The sequence below is a fragment of the Tauraco erythrolophus genome, chromosome 10 (assembly GCF_009769465.1).
Source record: "Tauraco erythrolophus isolate bTauEry1 chromosome 10, bTauEry1.pri, whole genome shotgun sequence".
Classification (NCBI taxonomy): domain Eukaryota; kingdom Metazoa; phylum Chordata; class Aves; order Musophagiformes; family Musophagidae; genus Tauraco; species Tauraco erythrolophus.
In genome coordinates this window covers 10,058,626-10,083,285 of record NC_141474.1, presented here as the reverse complement: position 1 = coordinate 10,083,285, position 24,660 = coordinate 10,058,626, and the positions used below count along the sequence as shown (strand labels likewise).

Below are 24,660 nucleotides of genomic sequence, written 5' to 3'. Positions count from 1 at the left end.
AATATGCAAATGCCTTGACATGTCCATTTTTTCCTTGCACTAATGCTGCATTTTCCTTCACTAGCTGTTACATACGTTTTTCTTAATCTTCCTACTTTTCCGTCAAACACATGGGGCTACAAAAGGCCACATATCCTTCCTGCACGCATCTGGCCTTACATTTCAGCACAAATATGAAATAAACTGAAGACTGTCCACAGCAGAGCAATACATTTATACAATTTGGAGACTGGAGCAAATCGCATATTTTCAGAATTGAACTTAAAACTTTTATATATTTGCTGAAAAATAAATCACCATTACCTTGAATATTCAGAAATTACGTATAATCACAGTTCCAGGAACTGGGGATACACTTTTGACGTTCTCTGTTTATTCAAAGTGCACCGATGAATTAGCACAGATTGGTGAAGTCTGACATTAAACCTTCAGTAGTTTATTTGAAAGGAACATAGTCCAGATTCACCAAAATGGATATTGAATGCATCTGATGATTAATCTATCCAATTACAGATAAAAATAGTCTAGAGATAATGGATGGGCATTTTTATTTTTCTGATCTGGTAGTGATCACGTTAACTTACCGAATTGACAAAAGTAAGGTTTCTCAGAATAATTATGTCAGGTCTAGGACATTTTTAACATATGGCTGATGCTGCAGGCATAAATCAGTATTTTGACTATGTTATATCTTCAAAAACATTATAGAAGTCATAACTCACTGCACTGCATTACTTCATCTATTTGAGACAGACTTGGTAACAAGTTTTCTGTCAAAATATATTCTCAACAGGAGCTACAGCTTCTAGAAATTCTAAATGGAATATTTCTTCAGTATAAATGCAGTCAAAATACCTCTGTTTGGTAAACTCATTTGACATTTAATATTCAATTCAAAATAAACTGCAGTTTCCTCTGCTACTTCACTGCCACACTGAATGAGTAATTTGATGATTCTAGTACCCACTGTCACAGGACCTGAGTGATGTCCCAGACCTGAGGAGTGGGAGAGCTGCCACCCAGCTTCCTCCCCACCCACTTTAGAAGACAAAGCAGATAAAGTTCTGTATAACCCTCACCACAGCTTCACAATAAGAGTTCTGAACATAAATATAGAACACAGTAACATTATAGGCAAGCTATAATCTGTTAAATAATTGGGGGAACGAGGAAGTTAATTTTGACCTGATCTGTTTAATATAAAAACTTAACTCCAGCCAAAAGGAGAAACCCATAGCACCTCTCCTCATGTTTCAGATAGCTACAATATTTCTAATCATGGTAATTAGATCACTAAAGTATCTTTCACCTAGTGTTCTCAAAGTACCTCTGAGAATTCAAAAGCTTCAAAACAGTTTTGAAGTAGGTAGGGTAGTATTTTTATATACCCATTTTACAGGTGCTTAAAAAGTCATGAAGGGCATAAATCAATCGCACAAGATCCAAGTATACAACAGGAGTGGAAATAGTCCTACGAGTCCCAGCTCCATGGGTTCTGATGTAAAAACACTTGACAATACAATGTGAATCTCATACATATGAGATTAAGACAACTATTGTACGACAGCAATCTGTTTGCTGTGCGCTATATTCCCTGTTAACATGATAATTTACATAAAATCCATCCAAAAAATTCATCATACACATTAAAGAGTATAGAACATATGGAGGATTTAAGTGTGCAATACACTTTTCATTTGCATTGTGCCATCCATGATTTATTCATTTTCATTTATATATATTTAGGTCAACATACACAATTTGGTACAAGATCTGAAAAAATAGATGGTGAAATAAGTTTCCTGTATATTTTTTCTTGCTCCTATTTTAAAAAGTATTATCTATAAAGAAACAACTTTCTAAACAAGAAATAAGAGGAGGTTACTTGGCAAAATCCTATACACACTCAAAAATATGGAGAATTCTCATTCCTTCAATATCAGGAAGTGAATATTCACTTTCGTAAATCTTTGCCATCTGACTAATGGTAATGGAATGCAGATATTCCATCCAAGTACTAGATTATGCCTTACTTGCTCAAAATCTCTAGTTTAAATTTCAAATAGATTTATTAATGGCACATGGTCAACTGAAAGAACACATTTCTGTCTGAAATATTTTCTTCAGGAAATATTTAATTCCTATAACTGAAATATATTTAGAGGAGGAAAAATTTCATTTTATTCTGTATTTGACAGTGTCTTTATATAACTAAATTCATTCCTTCCCTATGACAATAGACCTTGATCTTCAGAAAAATGAGATAATGGGTTTCTCCTTTCAGTAGTCAATGATTCTGTTACTGAAGAGCCTCTAGAAATTTCAAAATAAATAATAGAGAAGGCATACAAAGTATGCCTTCACTTTTGTTTTCACTAAGTGGTATGCTTATAGCTATACTATAAATTCTGCCTAGAAAGTAGCTTAGTTATAGAGGTAAGATTGTTCTAAGGATTTCAATGATACATTAGCGCGACTAGAAGTAGAGGTATGTATACAGCTCAGATCCAGGTGGAGAGATTATTTGCTTACTTTTACTCAGCAATTTTCATATGGCTTATGTTTTAATCATCAGCTGTACTACTTGTATTATTCTTTTTCATCACAAGCAAATTCTGCTCCCATGGAAAGTGCTGTAGACTGAATGAAACATTAAATTCAGAAGAAAAAAATTTACTTAGCATGCATGCAATAAATGCCTTTCTGACCTTATAAAACCTTTATGACTTTAACTTTTTATACTGACAAAAAGTTTCATTAAGTTTTAAGTTTTGTGCTTATCCCTTCTTATATCTATTTTAATACCATCAGGTATACGTGAATGATATTAGAGTAATTTTTAGTTCCTTTTCATGCCATCACCAGCACTGTATTTAACTGTGATCTGAATTTTAAGCACTAGCCATCCAAGTTGAATAGTAATTCATACAATACTGAAAGCATGTGCAGAAGATTTGGCAGTTTTAAGTATAAGCCAATATAGACGACTAGATGTAATACCTCTGTTGCTTTCTCTTCTCACTTCCCCTCCCCTAAATTCCATTGAAAGTCAGAAAAAAATAGGTATGTCCATAGTACTGTTCCATCGTAGCAAGTACTAATGTGCAGACATACTTTCTTATAAGGACTCTTAAAAGCAAAGCACTATTTTGCGATTACAAAAGCCAGACATGAACTGGGGTAAAAAGAATGCGACATTGTAAAAAACTGGAAAAGAAAAACAACCACTGTCTGCCTAGATTGGAAGGAAGCAGCAGATGTTAGCAGTTCCTGGAGAAGACATTAGTCCAATCTGCATCACACTGAAGTGCAGTGCAAAATCCCAGAGCTACTGCCAAATAGGCTGTACTGGCTTGCAGATCAGTTATCTAATTGATCGGCACTCCTGCGTTGCAGTATCCTAGGTATGCTACCTCCTGAACACGAAATTATATCTCTGTACAATGCTTGATGTCTCTACACCAATTTATGCAAAACTGCAGAAGGTGCAAGAGGTACAAACTAGACTATTCTACATAGCTTACTCATACAAGTAGTGCAGCAAGGTACTGGAAATGGGATTCACAGAGCCATTGCATCTTCTCTGTGCACAGCTGCAGGACAGAAAGTATGAACTGGATGCAAGTTAACTCTACCCATGCAATCTGAGAGAGAGCATAGATGGGGCAAATCATACACTGCTGCTCTACAGATGGAGATCTGGAGGCAAATTTTGATTGTCCCTATCCACCATTTTTCTAGACAAGGAAAGGAAGTCATAATTGTGTTCAATGGAAAGTATTCTTGTAAAACAATTTTTATCTTCTTTTTTTTCGTACAGATCATGTTGTGTGTGAAGAGGAATTCAAATATGCTATGCTAGCTCTAAACTGTATATGCCCAGCTACCTCCACATTAATCACACTGCTGGTTCATACATCTAGGGGACAGTAAGTATACGCTACCATAAAAAATTCCAAACAACCTTGTAAAAGTTATAGCTGATATTCTTTGGAAAATAGCTTACCCTAAACTCCTAGACAACTACAGTTTTTAAAAAGAAATTGGAACTTTCTGCAAAATAAAAGCATCAAGGTGTTTTACTCAAGATATTTTAATTTCAAAGAGACACACTCCCCCAGTATTTAACATTTTGTTGCATTCTGTTGTGCTGCTTCCATAGCAGAAGATATGAAAAATTTGTATTTCCAAATTGTAGATTGAATTGTGGACCTATTACACGATACTACTTAAGAACACCAACTAGGCCTCCAAAATACCTATTTTAATATGTTAATTTGAAGGTCTATCTTTGTACGTATATAAAAAATTCTTATTCACTAAGCTCAGAAAATGTTTTACTGACAACATATAAAATACTATTTGCTATTCAGTGCCTACATGTTAAGAAACAAGGACATATACATATGAAGAAGTGTTTTTAACATGATAACCACACAGCTGGAAGGGGTGCAGAATTCCGGTGTCTCTACAGACTGCATTGTCACAGTAGAACCTCTCCATATTGACCAAAATAATTTTACCACATCTAGTATACCTCCATTATGCTATATTATAGGAATAAGGTATTCTTATTAAAATGTCATAGGCAGAGGCATTACAAAGTAGATCTCCAAACATATCTGTAGAAATGGGATACATACATATAGACTGCACAAGAATATATTTGAGAGTCTAGTAGAAACGCATGTTTTTTTTCAAGTTACCATGCATCCAGTAATATCTTGCTATTTACAAGCAGAGTTATTAACCTTCTATACGGCATTTGTAGTATTCCCCTGTGCCCAGGATGGGGAAAACTGAAATTATTGCTAGAACATTTACTACCAAGAACAAATGTCAAGGCTTTAATGGCACTGTCTGTACTAGAACCTGTTAATAAGATGACAACAAAATACTGTTCCCATGCCTCCTGAGAATCATGGTGAAATACATTCTTCATCTGCCTAGCTCTCATTATCTGACATGCACAGAATATAGAGCTGGTTTTAGTTATTTCATATTACATGTGTATGAAAGAAGAGTAGTATTCTGAACAGCTAGCAGAGAACGTTCCGTTAGCACAAAACCAGGTGTATGAAAGGGACTCTCTTTTCTGCTGCACTTAAGAACTTTAGCATTACATTTTTAACACAGGTATATTGATCATTTATACACATTCCCAACTATGGTGCAAAGTAACTACAGCAGAATCAAAAGTGCTTATTATTTCTTTTGCAATCAAAATTAATCAATGTGATCAGGGTTGTTAAAGTAAATGATTTCTAGTCTCATCATTGTATACTAGGAGAAAAATAAACCTTTTTTCACAAATAGTTGTCGGCATTACTTTGAATCCCTTCAAAAAGCAAACATAAGCTTGCTTTTTTCAGACAGACTGGAAAAGTGAAAGTATCTAGTTGTCATTCTTCTACTTGAGTCAGCACTCAAAGCATTTAATTTGAGGTGGGCTCCAAAATAATAAAAAATGGCAAACTTTGGACATCTGAGAGCATGTGTATCAATGCTGGACTAATTGGTTGAATAGATAGGACTGTTCTTTAAAACCACATTATAGCTGGGAAAGTTTAAAGAAGGCACATTAGAGGAGAAAAAACGTCAAAAATATTTAACATTTGAGTAGTCTTGACTTCACAGTGCTAAAAATAAAAACTCAAACAATCAAGTATTTCTCTCCCAAACTATCACTCTCTTAACCTTTCAAATTTAATAGTTTTGCTACTTCCCTTCATTTCAGTTGTGCAAAAAATTTACATAATTCCCAAACTGGTAGGGTTTTTCTTCCTCTTTTATTCCTTACAACTTTTTTAAATCCCTCGGAAATGCTGGAGTATGTTTTCAACAGTCTAATTCAATTGTGATTTTAATTTTTCATTAAGTTTTGCACAAGTGTACAAATCTGTTCGAAGTATGAGAAAAGTCACTAAGTAGAGCATTCAAAATTAGGAAATGAGGACAAAGCTATCTTCTTGTTAGACTGCTCTGATCCTATTAAAAAACCCTACTGTGCTGTTGAAAATGTCAAATAATGATGTACTTGAGCTTTCTTTTTGCTTATAACTGGGTGTTACGTAGGCCATGTTTAATCTGTAAGTTTTGTGTCTTTGAACATTTAGTCAAGATGATCTTTAACAACTAGAGATTTAACCATTGATTTTTTTTTTAACAAGTATGTGCTTCTTGAATATCATGTTCTAAATCTGAAGGACAGTAATTACATAATTGAAAAGATCATATCAAATATTTAAATATGTGAAAATAATTTCTCCTTCCTGCCTTATCACTTTAATGTCCCAATTTTATTAATCTTATAATTATTTTACTTTTTTATCCATATTTTGTATGTGCAATACCATAATTGATTTTAACACTTGCTAACTAAGATAGACTTACAGCTAGATACAGATCTACATCTGATCTTTGTAAGTATTATAGTTAAGGAATTTATTTTCAAACTTTCTTATTCAGTATACATTGATATTTTAGAGGAAAAATCTCTTTTAACTGTACATTATTCATAAGCATCTCCTGAGATTTGCACTGTCTCTAGTGTGTTTGAACAATGCTGCTAAAACAAATGATTCTGCACTTCATTATCTTCAAAGAGAAATCTGTTTTCAAAGTAGGTGTTGGTTTTGAGCTTCATCTACAGGTTGTCATTGTATCGCAGACATAAAACTGCTTTGGGTTTGACTAATTTATAAACCAGAGTAATTGTTTTGGCTTTTGAAGATATTTTCTAATGTTGAACAATAGGTAAATTAACTGCTAATTGTTAAAATAGGTTAAATTACCTTTATGCATATGAAAGATGAAGTCAGACAAACATTTAAGTTTGGCTAAGTATAAGTAAAAAGATTAAGTGAAAATTATTTAAACTACAAATAAAAATTTTAACTATACATACATTTATATCCGAACTAAACAGTAAATTAGATTTAAATAACAAAGAGTATTTGTTAAAGAGACTTACAATGTTAAAACTGGTTGGTTCTTGTTTAATTGTCCTTTCATTGTCCTGGTTACTACCAGCACCTGCATTAAACTTTATGTAGGACTTGACTTTTAAATCCCTGTCAATATTGACTTCCTTTTATAAAAAGGACAGACCTCGATTATGGGGAGACTACAATGAATAAACTGCTTCCAACCTTAGGTAATCTTTTTAAAGTCTATTCAAAGTCTTTGAGAGGATTCTGTGAATGGAAACCTGAACTGATTATTAAGAGAATGAGATAATGCAATGAACAGTGAACAAAACCCCCACATGTACAAGAATTTAAAACACCTTATCTTCTAGTATTAATATGTGAAAAGATTGGGGAAAACGTCCATGTTCTAAGCAACTTTGATCAGATCAACTTGCTATTAAAATTAAAGGGAAGTTTGCTGCTGTTTATGTGAACTGGCTTTCATCTTTAACACTACTTTTCAGATTAAACAAACCAGGTGTAAATAATCCCATTGTCTTCTCAACCATTTATGGAATTCAAAACTTCAACCTGTAAGACACCAAATTCTACCTTGAATCTTACTTATAATCTTATTATTTATCTTAATTATTAATCTTAACATTCATCTTTGAATGCTACTTAATTATCTAATCTAGTAACAGAACTTTATTACGGTTTGTATTATGATACAAGATATTGGAAGAAAATAGCATTTCTGACTTGAACTTAATATGATCTTTACAGAACAGCCCCATGGGAAGCTTTTAGACAACTAACTGGAACCAAGCAGACTTTAAACAGGTGAACATTTTATTTTAGGGGGAAAAGTGAAACATGGAAATATTTTCTTCTGTGATTACATTTCTAGTTCTGCTATTCTACATCTAGTGCACTATTTGTTAATGCTGTTGCAATAAAAATGATTTACTTATTTCCATCTTGAAACAAAATGTTTCTATGTTGAGGGTGGAGAAGAATGGTAAATTGAAGAAAAACAGAAATTGTGTAAAGACAGTGAAATTGTATAAATGAGCATGTCCCTGTATCTTGAGATCTTAGCTCCAAGTGGCAAAATACAGACCACATTTGTCAATTTTATGTCCTGTCTGCATATGTTTATCTATGCATCCATTATATCCAGTAAAACTCATGCAGACAGAACCTTCTTTCTATGTGAAACTTAACAAAGTAAGAACCCCCAAGAAACCCCAAGTCTGCAGGTTTTGGTGGTAGCTGAGGTTTGGAACAGTCCATCCGGTAAAGGATGATATGCTTAATGCTGTTAAAGTAATAATTCATTTTCACGCACTAGAGAAAAGAAAGTATATACTTCTCATAGGATATAGGGCATAGTCACTAAAAATATCCATAGGGTAAATGCTGAAGATAACCGATAAGCAAACACAGAAAAATGTCTTTCTTACAGATAAAGTGACTGAAGTCAAATGAGTATTTCCTACGTAAGTTATTTTTAATGATTCTTTACCTAATTCAAACAGGAACCAGACAATCTGCCATGGAGCATCTGAAGAAACTGCTTTTATGAACAGAATGAGCATGCTGTTGGTTTACCCCATCATCTTTAATTTGCAATGAATCTACTTATTATAGTGTGAATTTAAAGTAACTCAGCCATATCTCTCTTGATATTAAAATACATAATCTTATATGCCGATAACTTAGCAGAAAATGCTCTTTAATTCACTAAGATAACCTCTGTACTTACACTATTACCAAGATTTGGTCTCAAATATTTCTTTCAGATTAGCCTATGGGAATTTTTTAGTAGACATTTGTCGTTTCTGTTGCCATGAAATACTGTTCTAATTAATAAGAATTTTACATTAAGTTTTAAGTTATTCTCTTTATCTGTACATGTTTCAGGGAGAGTCAGCAATCACAGGAACAATGGCAGAAAATGTATGGCAGATGCTCTGGTAATGAAGTGTATCATATTAACCTGGAAGAAAGTACTTTTTTTGCTGAGTATGAGGGGAAAAGCTTCACATATGCTTCTTTCCATGCACATAAAAAGTATGTTTATTTTCCTATCAACAATTAAAACTTTGAACAAATTATTAATTGTTTTGCCTGCAATGCAGCTCTGAATTCAAAGGTGCAGTATTCCACACTACTCTCTTTCTGGGTTTAAATATCTGGCCACTAATATAGTTCATGGATATTTTTCTGTAAGTTGCAGCTGGCCAGGTGAAAGCTCATGTTGGTTCTGTATAGGCCAGCTTAATCTTATAGAACAGAGTATAAAGGATATATAGGATAAGCCTGAGAACCAGAAAAAAATTTTGTACCTTAGAGATGGTACAGGAGAGCACCAGTCCCTTTCCATGTCCAAAATAATCTAGAAAAGGGTGGGTGGGAGGATGTTATTGTTTTGGGTTTTTTTTAACTTATTTAGGAGTCAGACGAAAATCTGTCTTCCTTTGTGATGTGTTCATTTTATGCAAAATGTTCAATTTAAAGGTGGTACATGCTACATTCTGGTGATTGTTCAAAAAACAAACCCATATTTTTTCTGTTAGATGCTAACATATCTTCTTTAGGTTCCAGACCATGCATCACTTAATCAGTGCTACTCTGTGAGGTGAACGTACAAACTGAACACAAATCATGTATATTCATATATATTTAACAAAATGAACATATATGAAACCCTAAACACTGATTTTATTCTCATACTTAGCAAGAGAGAGATATTTTTTGCTTTAATTCCTTATTTTCTATCAGTAGTCAACTACATTTCTAGGACTGAATTCCAAAAATAATTTCTGAAAATTGTTTCCATTACATATGAATAATGCAACAATTTGACATGATGAATACCTTTTCATATAATATATCCATTCTTCTACTAATACTGTCCCAGAAGGGACTATTCATCTGATAGAAAAAAAATCAAATGGAACAGTATTAGAAGATTATTATGGGGATGAAGAAAAACATTGGATTCAAATATCTAGGGATTCATGAGTTCATAAAAACTGCTTGATCAGAAGTGGCCTATTTAGGAGATAACATTTCTCAAATATATTTGCCATCCTAAAATCTGCAAACATTTGTAATCTGCAAAATATAAGAATATACTGGAGGTTCATTTTTGACAGGGGAAATTCTGGTATATACAAGACTATGCAAAATGAACCATGCCTTTCCTTTTCTAATTAAGGTTTGGAGTCTGTCTGATTGGTGTTAGAAAGGAAGATAACAAAAACATTTTGCTGAATCCAGGTCCTCGATATATCATGAGTTCTACAGATATATGCTTTTATATAAATATCACCAAAGAAGAGAATTCTGCTTTTAAGAAGCAAGAAAAGCATAGAAAAAACCATGAATCAAAATTATCTTATCATGGAGCTTCTAGGTTACCTGTACACAGTATAATAGCCAGCATGGGTAAGTTATATATATAAGAAAAAAGCCTTACAACATAATCTTATTCAGTAAACAGCGTGTTTTAAAGCTTTTAACACTGTATTCCTAAAATTATAATTTAAATTAATACATAAAAATCTATAATAGTGTGCAGAAAGAAAAAATATTGCATTTTAAAAAAAAAAACCAACCCCAATGGAATATGGTTATGTTTTTCTTTTACTTACAATAGGGAATTAAACTGCTTAAGACTATTGTATAGAAAAGTAATAATAAAACATATGCAAGGCAAAACAACTGGGAAAATCACATGGGTAATTTCCTTGTCATTCATGACTGGTTGGTTGTAATAAGTTTTCATAAGCTTTTTTGCTTAAAAAAGTACCCTTGTTCTATAAAAACCTACAGGTTGTTTATGCATATAAATATGGATTATTAATTATATAGGGTATGATTTTAAAAGGTACTTAACAAGAAAATATGTATTAACAGTCAGAAAAATTGCTACTTTGCAGAAAAAGGCTTCCTCAGGTACTGTGTAAATATTTGTTATGTTTTAATGTAATGAACACAATCAATATAGTATTCCTTTTGGTCTTTGGCCATGTAGTCAGGTACTCCCCACTAAATACGAGCATCTGATTCAAACGTTTTGACAACCACATTGAGAAAATGCTTTCAACGCTACTTCAGGGACAGTGGCTATGGATTTACAAGACACAGGATGCAGAACATCCAGCGGACCTACGCTAGCTCTTCCTTCTGAGGGAGGTAAAGAGGGCAGACGACCCAGTATAGCACCTGTTTTGGAGGTTGCGGACTCATCACCACTTCAGACGTGTGACCTGCTAAGCGACCAGTCAGAAGATGAAACTACCCCCTCAGATGATGAAGTGTCTTCGGGCTTAGAGTATGTATATTAAATAGAAAAGAAACAACATAATTGGAAAAGCTAATATTATGTAAACAGCATAGATAATTTTTTTACATGTAGCTCAATCCAAGCAGTTGTTGCAAGCAACACCCATAAAGGCCACTTAGGGGATTGTTCCCTTGTACAAAATGCTACTGCCTTGTTAACAGAATGCTATTATGCCTATTTTGAAATTAAAAAAAAAACAACAAAACTCCTCTATTTGCTGGAGATTTTCTGTACTCAGTTACAAAGATCTAGTTGTGTATTGTAATTTTTTTGTCGCATTAGGACTGTTTTTCTTATATTCTATAGCTATAAAGACAGGACTTAACTAATCGGTAAAAAGGTAAGTCCTTCTGTCCTGAGAATGCAGTGATTATCAGATCATTTAACAGGCTTGTTAAAAGCTGTGCTTAGGTGCCTTACTTCAAAATGTAGGAATGACAAAAAAAGCAGTATGAGACAAAATTATTACATCTAATTTAAAATGCTTGTTAGCATGTTACTGAAAGTAATGATGCATTACTAAGACAAAGCCAGAAGATTCAATCCTGTAACTGCCATGCAGATAAGCAATTATGTTTTACTGGGATTACTGACAGGGGAAGTTAAAACTGAAATACACAATTAAGCCAGTGGCTCACCTAGCACAGTTTCCCATCTCCAACAGTAGCAAGCACGAGATGCCCCAGGGAAGATCATAAAGCTCCGATGAAAAAAATAATAGAACAAGTCATTTTAAATCTGCAGAGTGAAATACCAGGATTTCAAAGGTCTCATATTAAAAACTAAGGCCAATTAGAAATTTCATCTCATCAGCAAGAAGATTTGCCATTTAAAATTTATTCCAACCATGTTGAAAGTATGTTATTAAAGCAAAAACGTAATGACCTCATGCATTTTTAATAAGAGTTTGAAAGAAAAATAGAGAAGTACCACAATTATTTCTATTTTCTTTCCTTCCTTTTTTCCCATCCTTAGAAGCTTCCAGTACATGTATTCAAAACACTAGGACAGTACACTATGACACATCAACCCATTTCCAAAAATGCCTGTACAAAAAAACACCAAGCACAATTCCTTTAATCCACAGAAGTATGATGGCTTTCACAAAAATGTATCGAGTTTGTCAAAGCTACAAAATATATTCCTTTGATCCTTATTAAAAGCATGGGTCATTTAATATACTTTGCTAGTCCACAGATAACTTCAAACCTTAGACATAGGTATAAACATCCCATAAACCAGTTGTGTAGTCAACTGTGTTTCAGTAATTTGCTGTACTGAAAGATGTTTGTTCTGTTCTCCTAGGTATGCTAAAGGCTATCCTCCTTACTCTCCGTATATTGGAAGCTCTCCCACGTTTTGTCATCTTCTGCAAGAAAAAGTACCCTTCTGTTGTCTAAGACTAGATAAGGTAAAGGGAGTTTCTGTTACTGGATAAAACTACATTCTCATTCTGCTTTCTGCTTAGAGATGGGGTTTGTTCAGTACTTACTAAGTTATAATATGTTTTCTCATCCTTTTCATTACTAAGCATTTATTTATGTTTAATCAGGTCTATATCAGGTCATCTGATAGAATTTTCTATTTCTTGTGGTAAAACATTTTAATGTCACAGCTAAATCTCTTTAGTCATATGCACTAAACTTGTTTCTTGCTTTGATTTTAGGGATGCCAACATAACTACTATGAAGATGCCAAAGCCTATGGATTCAAAAATAAATTGATTATAGTTGCAGCAGAAACTGCTGGAAATGGCTTATATAACTTTATTGTTCCACTCAGAGCTTATTATAGACCAAAAAAGGAACTAAATCCTATTGTATTACTCCTGGATAACCCGTAAGTAGATTTTTTTTTTTTGAGATACATTTTAAAATCATTTTACTATTACTTCAGTAGATGATCACTCTTCACATGGCCAACTTGAAATCAGAAACATTATGGCACATTTATCTTTCAGAAGAGTTAGTGACAAAAGTAATACCCTATGTTCACTGCCATAAACAAAATTTACTTTTTACTGACTGTAAACTGCCATAGTGAATTTAAATGTCCTTATTCTTCAGGGCCAATGTTTCTGTTAAGTATTTCTTAAAAAACCTCAAAATAATGTGAATATTACTGCTAAAATTAAGTAACTTTGTAAACACTGTAAAAAGAAAGCTGTTTAAGAGTTTCACAGCTACATGGCAGTACCTCAGGCAGCACTAACCTACTTAACACAAGACCCTTAGCGGCCTGGACCAGTTAGGTATAGTTTTAATAATTTTAGACTTTAAGGTAAACAGTTTATTCAGCCAGTAGGATGGACACGCACACACATTGTCTACGATGATATAAAGTCATAGAAGAAAATTAAAACCTGCAATATTGTTGTTACTAGTGTATCTGCCTGGAGATCACTGGAATTCTTAGCCTTTCTTGCATTAGCTGTTTAAAATTTCAGACAAATTCTTCTCTGGCAAGATTGATTTATTTATAACCTGACAATGCATAAGACTTTTTATATTCGCAACACTTTGGTACTGCTCAAGTACTTAAAATCACAATTTGGAAGGCACAAAAATAGAGGTTAGCCATATACAGAGAATTAGATCAAGCTATGACTCAAAGAAATGGCAGCAGCAGAAATGTCTTATAGGTTCTAATTCCAGGCTGACACCTCCCTTTGCATACATATGTTCTAGTTTAAGTGATCTATTATATTATGGCCTGCTATAAAGTGTCCCACTTTTGATTCAGACAGCTCTTTAATGAAGCTGTATACACGTGTTTGCACAATAGAAGTTTTTTTTATGTACATAAAGTGATTTACACAAATTGGTGAAAGCCTAGATTAGGCTAAAGGACTTAAAATTTGCAACTTTCTTAAGATTAAAGATGAGACCATACAGTGCCCTCTAGTGCTTTTTCTCTTTTCCAGCATAGTGCCCGAGTTTACACACTTTAATGCTGTTGTGACATTTTACAGCTAAACCCGCTTATTATTAGCAAAAAGTAAAAGCTATGGTTGCTGACTAAACTAATACCCTTAGTGTTGTATCTCTTTACACAGCATTCGCAGTGATTCCTCCGAAAGGCCAACATTCATGGGACTACAGAAACTAGCTGAAAAGCCAGCTCACTTTTCATGCATGACGGGGAATTCAGTCTTCCATTCAAGTCAATTGGAATTTTGTAATTTATTTCATTGGACTTAGGAATTCAGCCACCCTTGATGAACATGATACCTTGTTGTTACATTCCTATTTTCTCTATTTATCAAGGCAATTTACTACAGTATGTTTATTCTGATATTTACATACCTCGTGTTTTAAGATTTTTGATATTTCTTGGTACGTAAGAAGTAATATAGTAAAATTTATGATTGAAGAAACAGTGCAATAAAATACAGTATCATAGTTTTCAGATTCCATTTTAAAAATAAGGTTTCATCTGAGATTGTCTTATTGACTTGAATGGACCTCTTGGCACAAAAACCAAACGATGATTTGGTTTTCACTTCACATTTAAATTAAAATTCTCACTGTTCATTTGAAGTACTCCTAAGGCATGCATTGGAGTATAATTAGGTAGTGTGTCTTTGAAATGAGTCATTGATTCTTATATTTGGAATTGTATTGTGCCATAAAATTTCTGATTGAAGAGGTGCATTTATTAATATAAGCGTGTTAATTCTGATCGTTCTTTATGATCACAGCAAGCTGTTGATTCACAGCTTTCTGCAAACATATTTCCTGTTTAAAGTGATATTATACTGCCAAAGTTGTTTGGTGGGTTTGTTTTTTTTTTTTAAACCCTACCAGTTTATTGAAATATTTTAAAAGAGATGCTGCTGTTGTGATATTGTATTTCATTTTGTAATCCCATCTGCTGCTTAGGCCAGATATGCATTTTCTGGATGCAATCTGTTGGTTTCCAATGGTTTACTACATGGTGGGCTCTATCGACAAGTAGGTGAAATAACTGTTAGAAAACATTGTAGTGGTTTGTTGTGTGTATCGTCATTGCATGTTTAAGTGTGTGTTGTATTTTAAGATGATTTTTTGCATGCATGGTTTGTGTCTGTGTGCTATCATTTGGGATCATTTATATTGACATATAAAGGATACCATCAGTGAAAAGTATGACAGGGAATACATGTTAATATCTTCAAAAACATAAGATTAACACTTATTTAGATGCATTAATATGTTTCTACAAATTGCTAGATTATAGCCCTGATGCCAGTGTCATTCTAAACTTAGCTATAATTTGGATTTACTGACTAGGGTTTTGTGAAGATAGCTACAGAATGTAGACAGTACTAATACTGACAGTCTTGAACGTGTCCAACAGTCTTCATATTCAGCTACTTAAAATATCACCTACTCCTAACATTTCTGTCTTCACCTCTGCACATCTAGGTTTAGCAACATAGATTTAATGTAAAAATCAGGCAGAAACAAGAGAGGAGCAAGGGCTCATTAGCATTTTAGTAAACTCCTGTGCGTAGAGTTTAAATTTAAAAAGGAAAATGGTTTGCTTCACTACATAGCTAATTTCAAGTTGGGGCTACAAGACTATAATCCTTATTCCCTAGGTAGAAAAGAAAAAACTTATTTCTTTCCCTGAATTAACAGAATCCATTTTTTCAATGAGAATTCTGGAGGTTCAATGTTTCTCCATCTCAATCTGTTGTAACAAGGCTTTAAAACTACTTGTGATAGTAATACAGTTACAGCTTTACCTTGGTGATTTCATAGTCATTGTGAGATTTGCAAAGGATCTACAGAAATGTTTTTCACTTTCTACATTTCTTCCTTTAAACCAAAAGTGTCTTGAGTTGTTAATATCTACTACTTACCTCTTAAATCCACAAAAATTATAAAAGAATTTATACCAACAGAATAATTGAATTGACTCAAAGTATCTAAAGTAATAACCTAAAGATGTTAACCTGTTTTTATTAACATGGAAAAATTATACTGTAAGTAAATTTGAGTTTATTACAAAAAGGAAATCACCAAACTCCTCCCTAAAGATGTTTTTTTTAGTTTTTTTGTTGTTTTTAAAACTGTGTGCATAAGAAAAATGAATTGTGTAGTCTTTGAAATAAGTGATTATACAGAACTCTACATTTTACAGTAATACTAGCATGAACTTCTGCATCTTTTCTGACAATACAATCACTTTAATTCCTGAAGCAATAACCAATCCTATTTTTGTCATTTGGCCACCTGGCATGAAACGTCATCATCTTGGAGAGAAAACCACCAAAGGAATTACTCTCATTTACCACTCCTTTTTGTTAGAAGTGGATGGCCCGCATAAAAACAGCTTTACAAAATTCATCAAATTATGTCAACAAGTAGTAGAAATCTGTTCTACAGTTTTCAGATGTCAATGATGTAAGATCTGTAACTAAACAGATTTCACAACTGTGTAGAAATCTATTCAGTATTTAGAAACTTATAGCTGGAAATACCTGAGAACTAGAATTAGAATACTTCTAAATTAGTATTTTTTAAAATTCTCCACAGATTAGTCGAATGTAACTGCTAAAATAAGAATAACTGTTGAGCTTATGAAATGTTAAAATGCAGAAAATCTGGATATTCCAGAATATGCTCCTATTTTCAGCGATCAACTGAAAGACAGAAAAAGTGGAAATACAAATTACGCAGAGAAAGGTAATTAAATTCACTGAAATTGTTAATATAGATCATATAAAATACAGCCTTTCTTTTTTTGTAGTCAACCTCCGATGATGCAGCACAGTTTCAAAAATAATTATATTACGTATTTGTTTTGGAATCATAGAATCATAGAATGGTTAGGGCTGGATAAGATGTAAAATAAATACTACAAATTTGTAGAGTCTTCCTTACTCAAAATTTAAAAAATCATTTATAACAAGTTACATAAACTTAGGAATCTAAGAAGATCATTGCTGAAAAGAACTGTATCAGGACAATTAAGATTTAATTAATATTACAGATTGCCAAATGAGAAGCAATTATAATGCCAAAACAGCTTTTCGCCTTGGAATGATGCAAAAATTTAGTTTTTGAATTTCCCTTGGAAACCATTAAATTCACCCTTTCTTCCTACTTTCACTTACTTAAAAATTCCTAGAATCCTAGCAGTCTTTATCATTACAGAAAAGTGCTTTCAAAACTTTTCAAAAAGTTCTTAGTTTCTATGGACAATATTATGGTTAAAACAACTGAAACAATTCATTTTGGCAACAAAGCTATAAGGCATGATGGGATCAGTTGTCTGTGAGTGTTTTCTATAGTCAGGCTTCACAAGAAACATTGTCGAACAGTGTGCAAAGTTTTACTGATGTACAGCTGCTCCTAAAAGCACCATGAGAACACTCCAACTCACAGATTAACATAAGAAAGGAATGTATTAGATGTCCTGGTAGAACTCTTATTAGCATTTTGAAACTGAAATATAATTGTGGGAAATAGCAACCCAAAGCATTTATTTGTGTCCGTTTACTGGCCAAAGTAACTTCAACGAAGCAAGTTGTTGCAGCATGTAAGGACATATGGTCTTCCCAAATAACCATTAAAGGCTTTTAAAAAATTGAAAAAAAAAATCATTTTAGTGAAAGGAGAGGGACTATAACAACCTACTGAAGTTCATTCTGTGTGACTTCAAGGAAAATAATTATTCATGTTCTACTCTCTCAATTAATTGAGATGACATACTTGATATAGCTTATACTAGAAGTTATGATACGTACATGGAGATGAAGGGAACCAGCAACTCAGCCTGTGATCTGCAAATTCCAACCATCCCTAATCTTTCAAGTGTTCCATAATTAAGTTGCTTGTTTCTTTTTCCCTCTTTCTCTTCATAAAAGCCTAGATGACTTATTAAGATGTGGGGTCACCTTTGCAGCTAATATGGTGGTGGTGGACAAAGAAAGTACAATGAGTGCCGAGGAAGACTACATGGCAGATGCTAAGACTATTGTAAATGTTCAAACACTCTTTAGGTAAGACATTTTTGCAATCTATCTGTACATCTTCATTAATCGTGAAATACTTAATGCCCTTTGTACTCACATAAGAAACTAACTTTTTCCTTTCTTTTTTCTACTTAAGTTTTCCCTTATATGAATTTGTGTCTTACACTCGAAGTTAGTGTTCACATTTTGAATATTTAGTTTTGAACAAAAATTAGTTTTTTAGGCACATGTATGCAACATTACATATGACAATAACATACTAAAAGTCATGAAGGAATAACTGAGTACAAAATGAAAAAATAAGCAGTCTATTACAGAGGCTGAGAAGGCAGTACTGAGATGAAGAGCTAAACAAACAGATTTCCTGTTCATTTTAGAACCCCTCCGGATCAAAGACTCACTTTGTGTTAAATATCTTTATTCAGCAAGTACCAGTACTTTAAAATGTGAAAAAAGTTTTCATTTGCTTAAAAAACCGAAACAAAACACAAAAAAAACCCAGCATGAAACAAAACATGCTGCACAGTCAAGCAGGAAATGCCTCCCTTATTTGAGGCTAAAGTCTAGTACTGCCTGTTGTTCATTCTAATACAAATGGACAAAATGAAGCCCTTCCCTAGAAGATTCAGCGTAATTCAGTATTGCTGCCCTTTTCTATGTCAAGCCTTCCACATAAGACTGGAGAGAGGTGCATAGTAAAAGGCTTTTGAATCTGTCAGTGTTTTAGAAAACTAAGCTCATTAAAACACAAGTATTTCAATGAAAAGTTTTTTTTTTTTTTAATGCAACAGTGTGTGAGAACACAGTTAAATGCTGCAAAATCTATGTTGCATAAGAAACTTCAGTTCTGTGTTTTTCTAACTTTGCATTTTTGGATTTGTACCCAATACCAGCACAGGCATGTGTTTCACAGTCACACCTAAATTTAATTTAGAAAATATAATTGAACTCAATCTGTGCATCATTCAAGTCTACTCTTAACCACATTGTGCTAGGGTTATGTCAAACTGAGATGAGTTTATTATTATTGAGCTTATAACTCAAACTCAAATCACTGAGATTTTGACATACATCACTTAAGCTTTTCAGAAATATATTTTACCCTCAAATATAAAACAGATAAAAGAGTTGAATAAAACCCCAAACTTACGAAGTACCAGCTGATTCTTCCCTTGTAAAATACTAAAAAATTTTTTAAAAAATAAAAAAATAAAAAAGAAAAAAGTTCATAGTAGTACACTATGTATCATAGGTATCCAGCTAGAACTTACTACATAATCATTCAGTTGTCTTGCACAATGCTTACAACTAGATGGCAGTTTTAACTCATGTATGAACTATATATCTGGTTCAGTATAATTTTAAGACTGCATGGTACTTTTTACAAATATCAAAAGACATAAGAATAAATATCTTCTTTTAAGACTAACAGTACTTTTTCAGAAAACTTTGTAAACTTTCACCAGTAGTATATTTTATGTCTTTTTTTCCTAATCTTTTTCCCTAGAACAAGTACAATAATTGCACTGTGTTTTATATTATGTAAAAGCTGTAGAAATAAGTAAGCACATGAGGCATAAGGTAGTGGCATTTACCTGTTCTACAGAATAAACTACATTCATTGCACCAAGGTAAATAGTTTTGTAAATGAACTTTAAAAATACGTTAAAAGGTTTTTGTTGCTTAATAATAGCTAATAATGTCAGAAACTAATGAAGAAGAGGCTGGACACGGTGGAGAATAACAGCACTTAACACAAACTGTAGTGTTATAGAAGGATTTTAAACCACTGGAGTTTTGTTAATATATGCTGTTGTCAATGATAGTACATCAGTGAAGAAAATTCCACTTAAGTCTCACCAGATGAAATAATTCAGAAGAGACGGGCTAATCAAAACATCATTGATTTGATTTAATGAGGTCAGCTGATCTGAGTAAGGGTTGTGGACAGGCCTGAAAAGGTGATGTAAGTGTGCTGCAGTACTCTTTGTTCTGACATTATTCCCTGATTTACATAAATTAATAATCTTTCTTTGCCAGAAGAGTCCCTGCCCCCTCCCCTTAGAAGATAGATGCATTCTCTATAACGACAAGGTTATTAGCATCTTTAAGGCTGGAAACTGTTCCATACCAATTAAAACTGTGACACAACACTCGCTTATGTGACTTAATTATAGTTAAAAGAAGTGTGACTCAAATGATCATATTGACTAAGAAAGGAAATCTTTAAGTCTTTGGATGGGAAAGAACAAGTTAGCATAGCTTAAAAGTACAAGGAGAAATTACTAGTTTTGGAAGGTGCCCTAAAGATGCTTTTCACTTTTTAATATGAAATATGAAGCCAACCATTGAGTCCCCTGTTAACAGTTATGAGTCCACCTCAGAAAAATAGTGAGTTTCCTCAGGCAGTAGTTCTGTACTAGAAGGAGTGTTTATATTTACTCTTGCTTTCTGTTAATTAATGGGTTTAAATGTTGGAGTCTGGGAGGCCCTGTTTCAAGTTTTTATCAGCAAACATCTTAAAGGCTATGTTTTAAATACTGCAAGAAGCCTATTGAGAGCAGTGCACCTAACAAGTCAATAGTTAGGCTGGTATCTAGCAGCCAGCATCAATTTATAGATAAACTACATGAGGTTATGACGGCATTACGTTGTTTTATTGGTTTATATTTTTGGTTCAGGAAAGAACTACATTTATCTCTTGCTCACCTGATTCCCAAACACCAGTTCAACAACAAACCATGTCTTCCATCAGGCTGATTAGGGCTTTCTCTGCCCCATCCAGTCCTTTTTTACCAGAATGGGACAGAAAAGAGGGATCTTTGTACAGAATTAGCCTGCTCCAGTGCTGAAGGCTTGCAGCAGCATGCCTTACACCCAGGGCAAGAGGCAATCTGGCCCTGACTATCTGGAAAGTCATTTCCCCTAATTCTGCCAAAAGGCACTCATAAGTAAAATATGAATTCTACCAATACCAGGTTTGAAACCGATTTCCTAATATAAAGCAGTTTTCATATCTTGGTGATAAACTAAACCCATCTTTAACAGAAACCTAGTAACCTGCATTTTTTATGAGTTGTATATATTTTATCATTAGGTCAGCTTTTGAATCCCTGTTACTCCTAGTTCTGAATGTTATATTGCTAGTTTTCAAATATGAATGCCTGTCCTTTAATACAGCAATACAAGAAAAGTTCCAGCCAGCAGAAGCTTAAATAATATTATGCTACATGACACAGAAAAACTAAAAACTAAAACTGTCTTATCAACTTTGATCTCACCGAATTGGGTGCTGCAGTCTCCTTTAAAAGCTCAGCTTACTTTAGAAATGTAGCTTTTCCTGACAGAAAATTAGTTCTACGATTCTGTCCCAACAAAATCAGCAGAAACGGCTAGCATTTCTACCATCATCTGTTTAGAACATGTTTGGGCTCATGTGGTCATTATCAGTCTACATTTTGACATCAATAGACCTAGGAAACCGTATTGCAAGAAGTTGGTATTAACACATACTGACAGTTTTGACATGTTTCCCTACATTTATGCTCTGCTTGAATTGCCATTTCAGTGAAGTTCCTTCCTACAAAAATGAGGGGAAAAGACTCAAGACTAGCAAAAAGTACATTGGATTCCATTTGACACTAACTTAATTGAATTCAGCTTTCAAGAAAACCACTTTAATTTTTAGCTGAATGAAAGAGAATAATGTCATTAACTAATGACATTAATGATGTCAATAGTACGATTATCTATTATCACATGTAGATAAGAACTTTCAGGATCAGCAGGACAGATTACAAATGCACACCTCATTTTGTGACACTAATCTCTAGAGGAAATAGTCAAATAATAATTAGAGTTCTATTCCAAGTCGTTTAATATTTGCATAGCATAAACTACAAATTTATTTCTAGTTCTTAGAGCCCTGAGGGCTGGGGAGCAGCTCTTTAGTCTGCTTCATGAAAATCTGTGTAATCCAGCCAGATCAGAGTTAAACTTCCTTCACTGTTTTTTATTGAAAGTCTGAATTAGTGTTAACATAGATGTTTTGTATATGTAAATATTTCTAAGAACATAAGTATACATAAGCATATGTTTTCTCAGCAATTCAAACTGCTGAACTCCCAAGAAGTGTCAATTTTCATCTATGTTGCTCAGTCTGTGGACGCAGCACATAATAACAGAACTCAAAAAACCAAAATTCAAACAAAAAGAGTACATAAGCCAGTTCTAATAAAATGGTAGTTTACATGCAACTAGATACTAAGCGTAGGCTACATAGTTTTGCATTTTTGTTGTTTCCTACAGATTTGTGTCATTTCAGAAGTTATTAAATAAAATCACCGGTAATGAAATGAAGCAGTTCCTTTCTAGCACTAAAATATTTTAGAAACAACCTTTGAATGTAAGTTTGCTTCTTTGTGAATTCTACAGAGATAATTTTGTAGTCTCCTGTGCTATTATACCAGCATTTCATTGTGCCCAAATCACCACAGGTTTCAGGCACTTCATTAAAACCATGCACATAAGCATAAGCTATAGTATTATGTAGAGCCTTATATTTGTGAATTGTTATAATTAGAGGTGTAACTGTTACATTCTCTTAAAATACAGGTTGTTCTCAAGCCTAAGCATTATCACAGAACTAACCCACCCAGCCAATATGAGATTCATGCAGTTCAGAGCCAAAGACTGCTATTCTCTTGCTCTGTCTAAATTAGAAAAGGTAAGGAGATTTGCTTCCCCCCACCTCCTGCCCCAATTTCAATGCTTTAACACTTTTTCTGATTTTGTAACAATGCTTTCAAAAGAAGTGGAAACAGTGAAATGATTTCATGTTTGCAGAGCTAATGTAAAATACTATTTTTTTCCAAATTCTACCCTCATTTAAGAATGAGGTTTGATTTGAGTTCCATTGCTTTACAATACAATATTAATCCACCAACCCTCTGGACAAAAGCGGACAAAGAATTTGCTCAAGAAAAATTGAATATTTTTGGATTACTGAATATTTAGAGCTAATATGATTTTCAAAGAGGCTGCCACAGGCAATGAATGTGGGAAATATTTCAATTGACTAAACACTTAAAACATATACAGCTTTTATCATAATGTATTTTTTTTTCCAATTCACCTTAAAGGCACTATAATTACGTATTCTGTATACATGTTCATGTATCTGTATGGGATATTTGCATTATTGCAACAGTTTGAGAACAGCAATTGCTCTCTGTCCAAGGGCATTCCTAGTGGCGATAGGGATAGTAACGCTACTTAAATGCTAGAAAAAGCCTTTGTATTCTATACATCCTAGTGCATATGTTGGCATTTTCAAGCTATGGAACAGGGAGGCTACATGGAGATAAGTTTAATTTAATTTGTTTGTCCAAAATACTATTGCTAAAACACCAGATGGAGCATACAAGGTAACAGTGCATCTGTTCAACTTGGTAAATTCCAGGACAAGCCTCTTTTTCACAGATCTTAATCCATGTTCTGACCTACCTACCTCTGCAGTCCACAAAACTTACAGTATCACATTCGTGATCTTTCAGGCCATTTTCAGAGTTTATGAGAGTAAGACAAATAATATCACTGTGCCAGTCTTCAAGGACAGGAATCTTTCACTCCCGTCATCTATCTCTCCCCTTATTATCAATCCAGATATTATTGCAAGGTTATCTCCTGTAGCATCCCAGTCTCTTCATCTCAGATATCTTACATATCTTAGCAAATTTGAATTAAAGCTAGAATCATTATCATTATACAGAATGAGCGTATAATTTCCATTTCTTAGCTACACAGTAAATTTCCTGATTTTGGAGATTTCAGATATTTTACTATTTACTTTATAATGTTCACATAGTTTATTTTAATATACATTTAATGGAAACCAGCCTTTTCATGCAAACTCACCTTCATAGGCCAGCACCCAGTTTCTTACATAGGAATTGAATTCTGCAAAAATTCAGCCTGTCTACATGAGATAGGATAAGTATTAGAAGTCAATCTTTTACTCAATTGATTATCATGCTTACATTTCAACCACAAGATGTCAATATCTAGGTGATCTTTCGTGATTTTTTTGACCTTTGACTGAAATAGAATGAAGGCTTAATCTTATTTAGGTGGTATTCTGATAAGAACATAAAATGGAGAATGGTGAGGAAGCTAGATAAAAGTTGTTACACAAAGAGAGGAGCAGTTTGCAGTAGGAGGCACATCTTCATTTGGATTATGCCACTCCCACTATCCATGAAGTTTTGCACCTGTGGCTCCTCCATTTTAGCACTCCCTCCCTCAATGGTAACTTCAGGAAGAATAAGCTGGAACTGGATGGAGTCATGCATTGCCAGTTTATTTAGGGAAATAAGTGCCAACGGCTGGATGGGACCTTCAAGACTATATTCCAGCCTAACTTAGTTCCT

The 24,660-nt window shown here is 33.6% G+C and overlaps 1 protein-coding gene across 6 annotated transcripts in view; it reads left to right on the top strand.

The window, feature by feature from the left end:
* KCNT2 (potassium sodium-activated channel subfamily T member 2) overlaps positions 1-24,660 on the top strand; it is a 145,607-nt gene that overhangs the window by 96,646 nt on the left and 24,301 nt on the right. For 2 of the 6 annotated variants that reach the window (XM_086617169.1, XM_086617168.1), the window contains exons 15-24: positions 3,821-3,929; positions 7,698-7,754; positions 8,838-8,987; positions 10,138-10,367; positions 11,040-11,256; positions 12,574-12,679; positions 12,935-13,107; positions 15,150-15,221; positions 18,125-18,259; positions 22,847-22,958. In XM_086617169.1, the coding sequence (XP_086473295.1) occupies positions 3,821-3,929; positions 7,698-7,754; positions 8,838-8,987; positions 10,138-10,367; positions 11,040-11,256; positions 12,574-12,679; positions 12,935-13,107; positions 15,150-15,221; positions 18,125-18,259; positions 22,847-22,958 (1,361 nt within the window). The remainder of the gene's footprint in view (positions 1-3,820; positions 3,930-7,697; positions 7,755-8,837; positions 8,988-10,137; positions 10,368-11,039; positions 11,257-12,573; positions 12,680-12,934; positions 13,108-15,149; positions 15,222-18,124; positions 18,260-22,846; positions 22,959-24,660) is intronic. The other 4 variants (XM_086617171.1, XM_086617170.1, XM_086617173.1 and 1 more) reach the window with 4 other exon arrangements.